We start from the raw sequence: 5,978 nt of genomic DNA on the forward strand, positions 1-5,978 counted from the left end.
AAGCGGGGCTTGTGCACCTCCGATTCGCAAAGGGCTGCCAGATCTGAGGGAAAGCGGAGGGAGAAGCACGCTGCGGAAGCCGCTTTTCGACGGAGCTGCGAATCCCTCCCACCCCCGCACAGAAAGGCTCGGAGGCGCCCGGCAGAGCAAATTCGGCGCGTGTGGATCTGCTCACACGTGAACGGGTCCCTCTCCGCGGGGGTTCCACCCCGGACGGGCGGCTGAGGAGGCCGGGGGAAGGGGCCGGGGCTTCGCCCAAAGCACAAGGCAGGCCGGCAGCCGAGCCGCAGCGGAGCAGAGAGGGACGCGCCGATCTCGCGGGCCGGCGGGGAGGAAGGCAGCGCCCGACCCGCTCACCCCGCGGTCGTTTAAAATTAATTTATTTATCAAATATAGCTATTAATATAAACGATAATAACTTTTTCGACTGTACAGTATGGTACACGGGGCGCCGCGCTCCTCCCTCGCGGGGAGGCCGCCGAGAGCCGCGGCGCCTCCGACGGGCAGTCCGTCCAGGGCGGCCCCGCCGGGGCAGCGGAGGGTCCGGGCTGCTCCCGCGCTCGGCCTAGGCCAGGTGGTACATGCTGTAGCCGACGTGCGCCGCCGTGTAGAGCCCGACGGGCGTCACCGGCATCGCGGCGCGCTGGAAGGGGCCTCCGGAGGCGTAGAGGGAGGCGCCGGCCACGGCCGGGCTGCCCAGCGGGAAGGAGAGGCCGAAGGCGGCGGCGGCGGGCGGCAGGAGCGGCTTGGCGGCCATCTTCAGCTTCTCCAGCTCGGCCTCCTGCAGCCGCTTGGCCTTGGCGCGCCGGTTCTGGAACCAGATCTTCACCTGCGTCTCGGTGAGGCTGAGCGAGCTGGAGAACTCGGCGCGCTCGGCGATGGAGAGGTACTGCTTCTGGCGGAACTTGCGCTCCAGCGCCAGGAGTTGGGCCGTGGTGAAGGGCGTGCGGGGCTTGCGGTTGGTCTTGTGCTTGCGGAGCGTGCAGGCCGGCGGGCTGGAGCGCCCTGCGAGGGAGGGAGGGAGCGGGGGAGAACGAGAGAAAAGGGGAGAGAAAGACCGGTCCTTTAGGGGGGAGATCGTCCCGTCCCGTCCGAAGGCCCATTGCCTCCTCCGCTCCCCCCTCCCGCGCCGCAGCCCGTCTCTACCGCTCGTCTCCTCCGGTCCGTCCGGGAAGGGATCAGCGGATGGAGCCCTCCCGCCCCAGCCGGGCTCGGGCCCCGGTTCGGTTCGTCTGCGAAGTGCCCCTGGGTCGGAAAGGGCTCCGAGTGCCGCTGAATGTGCTGGGCTTGCAGCTGCCACCCTTCGTTCTCCAGCCCTTGCTTGGCCTGGTTCAGGATCTAGGTGAAATGGCCTGGAGATGGAGGCCGGGAGCTTCTGGGCGATTAGGGGAGGGTCTGAGGTCGTTAAAAGGAGGGAGGGATCCCTTTTCCCTCCAGAAATTCCCAGAGAGAAAAAGATAGAGGAAGGGGCCTGCTTCAGCTCTGCCCCCCCCCAGCAGTAGGAGGGCTTTTTGCCACATTCCTAGATGGAGGTGACAGGGCACCCCTCCCCCCAGGCTCCCCCCTCCCGGATGGGCTTAGAAAGGAAGTCCAGGCTAAACTGGGGAGGGTTTGCTTTCCTCTCTGCCGTCGGCCGGAGACGGGGGGGGGTACCCCAAGAGTGTTGGGGCTGAAAGCATCTTGGTCTAAAGACGTGATGCTCTTGTGTGGGGAGAAAGCAGCTGACAGGAGAGGTGGGAGGGAGGAGATCTGGAAAGAGAGCCCCTCTCCTGCCTTCCCCACATCTCCTTGGGGGGAAATGCCGCTCGCCCCACATTACAGACATGAAGGGATGGTGGTGCTGCTTCCTCCCTCCCTCCCTCCTTCCCTCGGCCTGCTGAAAGGCTTCGGAGGTGCCCAGGTGGGGTCTTGGAGATTTCCCCTCCAGAAACTGTGCCTTGAATGGCAGATGGGATCTTTCTGAATTATCTTCATTCTGATTTCAAGGAATGTTGTTGTGGGCCATGTGAATAAGGGATAAATAAATCAGAGTCATTCTGGATCTTCCTATTGAGCAAGGGAGAGGCCCGCTTCACTTACATGGAGAGAAAAAAGGGTTGGCGTGCAATTGTGCCCTGTGCACACTTCCTGTAAAAGTGAGCCATCTGAGCCTAAGGGAGCGGAAAAGCAGGAGGTGGTGAGAGCCTCTTTTCTAACACTTTTTTTTTTTAAAAAAGCCCCAATGACGTTTCATAAAACCTTGTTTGGAAAGGGGCTGCCAAAGTCTGGGACCTTCCCGGAGGATTTTGTTTAACGCCCTCTATTCTTGCTTTGTTTAACGCCCCCTATTTTGGGCCACAACGACAATAGCCTTGTTTCACTTCTACTGCCTGTTTCCCAACTGCCCTTCTCCGCTGATTTGTACCGGTTTTCTTCCCTGCCCAAGCAGGACAGAAACTCACATCTGACTCGGGAGCAGAAAACACCTGGAAGGCTGCAAGAAACGGCTCCGAGGACCCTTCGGGCAGATCATTTGGACACCACAGTTTCCACACTCACTGCAGGGCACCGGCTGGCTGGGCATTTGGGGTGTGTAGACACAACACAGGCAGGTGTTCAGACACACCAGATCAGCAGCCTGGAGGAGCGAGCGGTGGTGGGGGGCTTCTCTCCCGTCCCCGGAAATCCTGGACAGCACCACTGACTGGGGTCTCGGGGACCTACTTTCCCTGGGGGGAAAAACCAGCTCCAGCACACGGGGGGGACTGCTGGGTTGGCATCCAAATGGGAAGGGGCTGGGCCGATTCCCGTCGGGGGCCCCCCTGCCAAGCCCAGTCCCGGCAGCCAGCGTGGTTTGGGGAGGGATGCCAGAGCCGGGAAGGGGCTGCACAGCTCAGAGGCGGGGGGGGCAGGGGGGCATTTTCTCCAGCAGAAGGTGTCACGCGCCGCAGTCTGGGAAGAGGCTTTGGGGGGCATGGGGGGGGTCAAAGCAAGCACCTTGCTGAAGGGCGCTTAGGAGGAATTCTGGGCTGGGAAGAGGCAGGCGGGCAGGCGGCAAAGGTCGAGCCAAGCTTCGGGCAGCCGGAGGGTCTTCGAAGCCCAAGAGGACGTTGGGCCTTTGGTCAGCCACCGGTTCTGGGAAGCGAGGCCTGGGAAGCGAGGCCAATGGCCAGGACCCCGCGCCTTTCCGCAGGGGAGTTCCCAGGGCAGCCCGCTCGAGCCGCTCTTCCTTGGCAGGCAAGACGAGGAGCCGAGGCGCCTGGAACCGGACTAGGAGCCGCGCCGGGAAAGGACCGTGCCGAGTCCCCCGGGCGCGCGGCGAGCACCCTTCAGCCGAGGTGGAAGAGCGGGGACCCCCGATAAAGGAGTCACCTCCGCAGCCCGAGGGCTTCTGCCCAGCGGATTCGGCCTTCGGCCTCCTCCCGGCGGTGGCGGGGCGACGGGCGGGCACGGGCGGCGAAAGGGCCACTTACTTGGCGGCGACGGGGAGAAGCGGGGGGCGGGCCTCCAGGGCGAGCGGTCGGCCTTCTCCGGGCTTTCGGCCTTGACCAGCGCTTCCTCGGGAACTTTCACGAAGGCTCCGGCGCCGAACGGGCTGGGCAGGGCCGGCGGCGAGGCGGAAGCCCTCCTCGGCCGGGGACTGGGGGCTGCCGGCGGGCGAGCCGCGTGCCCTCCGCGCTCGGCCAGGCGCTCGCGGGCCCCGCTCCCGGCCTTCCGGGGCTCGGCCATGAGCGCCTCCACGCTGAAGGGCAGCAGAGCCGCGCGGGGCTTCTCGCCCTCCTCCTCCTCCTCCTCCTCCTCCTCGGCCCGCATGGCGCCCCCGGGGGCCGCCTTGCTGCGGGCCTGGGCCGGCGGCTCCTCGGCTCGGGCTGCGCACTGCACCGAAGTCATGGCGGGCCCGGGGGCCATGCAGCGGCGGCTCGGGGGGCGCGCATGGAGCGGGCCAGGGCGACTGCGGGGCCGGGACCGCGCGCGGCTGCACTCCGGGACACTTTCCGCGGCGCGGCTAATAAAGCGAGGCGCCTGTCCCGCCGGCCAATCCGCGCGCCGAGGGGTGGGCCTCTGCCTTCCCATTGGACGCGGCGCTCGGCGAGGGTCCCGGGCGGGGCGGGCGGCGGCCTCGGGCGGCGGGCCTTCGGCCGGGAAGAGGCGCCGGGGCCGAGAGGCCGGCTGGCTCGGGAGGCGCGGGCGCGGCGCTTCGGAGGAGCCCTTTCGGGACGTTCTCCGGCTGTCGCTGCCATGAAGGCTTGCCGCCTCGCCGGACGGGACCTGCCGCCCCCGCGTGTCTGTTGCTGCCCCGGAGGGAAGCGGCGGCGGCGGGCGCTTCGCTTGGTTTCCGACGGGGGTGAATGGGAAGGAGCTGCGCGGTCCGGCTCCGCTCCGCTGCCGCGCATCGTCACCCCGAATAAAGTCCCGATCCTTCCAAGCCTTTCCCCGAGCAAAGGCCCCGGCGGCGGCCTCCGCGTGTCCCTCCCAGCCAAGTCCGGTCGCTGAGTTGCCAAATGCCGCCGTTCCGCCCTGAGCGGTGGAGTCCGTCGGCGGCCCGGACACCACCCCGGCTTGCGCCAGCAGCGGAACACCTCCGGGGCCAGCCCTCCTCCTCCCCGCCCAGCGACCCTCCTTTGGGCCGGTCTGGGTGCCGGGCAACCCCGGCCCTCTCCCAAGGCGCCCTGCCGGGAAGCCGGTTCAAAAGCACCTACATCTCGAGGGACCCGGAGGGACCGCGGAGCTCCTGGAACCGAGCTTGCCCGGCCCCTTCCCCCGGCGGGCGGGCCGGCCGTCTTGCAGGCGGCGGCTCGGGGAAGGGAACTGGTCCACGCGGACCCCCCACCCCCCTCTCCCGGGCGCCTCAGGGTCCCTGCGGGGTTCCCGGAGGGCCTCCAGCTGAAGCCTTCTAGCTGCCTGGCCGCCGGTGTCCGGCTCTGCCCCTCCAGCCCTCGAGTATGTGAGGACCCCCCCCCCCCCACTTCTCGGAAAGGGAGGAGAGGAGACCTGCCTCCAGGCGAGGGGCTTATCCGCGCTCCCTTTCGGAAACCGGAGGTGTGGCAGTGAACTTTGTCCCAAGATTCGTTGAAGCGTTTCTGGCACCTTGGCCAGCAACCACCTCCGGAGCCCTCGGGAGTTTAGTAGCCGTCGGTGGGCGATCGCATCTGCATTACGTCGGGCAGAGAAAGCGCGATCCCACAGCCGCTTTGCTGTTCTTTGATTTCGAGGATCCAAAAATGGATTTTTAACAGACTCCCCTGGAAAACGGGGCGAGGAGGAGAGGGGCCGCGCCAGGGCCGGAAGATGCGCCTTGAGAAGCACCCGCCCGCTCCGGCCTGCCCTTCCTGCCCCTCTCCTCAGGGCCGCCGTCCGGGCTGCGGGAGCGCAGAGCGAGAGGACTCGGCCGCCGCGTTCCGCGTGGCCGCTCGCCGCGCCTCCTTTTCTCCGCGACGAGCAACGCCAGCGAACGCCGCCTGTCCTTTCCGGGCAGCGGCCAAAGGCAGGCCGATCCGGGCTGGCTGCGACGGACGGCACCCCCCGCCCGTTTCCCACGGAGGTATTTGGAATGCCGCCCCGGGTTCGACCCCGGCGCTTGGTCGCCCTCCCTGGCGGTACGGACCCAGCTTGGCCGCCCGCGAGATCTCCGCCTCTCCTCGAAGGATCAGGCTCGCTGCCCCCTCTGCGGAGGGGGGCTCTTTGCCCGAGGTGGGGCGGGGACGCCTACGCGGCCTTCCCAGCCTCCGGAGCAGAAGAGCCGGTCCAGCCTTCCTGCCTCCGGATCTGCCAGCTTCGAAACTAGCCAAAGACGATCAAGTCCTCGTCTCCAGATCGTTCAAGGGGAGGGGGTGACTCTGCAAGTTTGGTCGACGCCCTCCCGGTAAAAGGGCCCTGGGTTAAAGCGGGGAATCCCTCTGGGGATTCTGGAACTCTCCGCTGCCGGATGAAGCGCCTGGACTTTTACCTTACAGAATTAGCATCGTTCCGAATCCGGGAGCTTCTTCCTTGAAGACTCC

General features: G+C 66.6%; 1 protein-coding gene across 1 annotated transcript; it reads right to left on the reverse strand.

Moving 5' to 3' along the window:
- Nucleotides 1–562: 562 nt before the first annotated feature.
- On the reverse strand, nucleotides 563–3,888 carry MSX1 (msh homeobox 1; the record flags this gene model as incomplete). Its single annotated transcript, XM_081332108.1, has 2 exons — nucleotides 563–1,005; nucleotides 3,453–3,888. 2 exons carry the CDS (start codon nucleotides 3,886–3,888, stop codon nucleotides 566–568), a joined length of 876 nt encoding a protein of 291 aa, XP_081188234.1. The 3' UTR covers nucleotides 563–565.
- Nucleotides 3,889–5,978: the final 2,090 nt, after the last annotated feature.

The sequence above is a fragment of the Vipera berus genome (assembly GCF_964194415.1).
Source record: "Vipera berus genome assembly, chromosome: 7".
NCBI classification, from domain to species: domain Eukaryota; kingdom Metazoa; phylum Chordata; class Lepidosauria; order Squamata; family Viperidae; genus Vipera; species Vipera berus.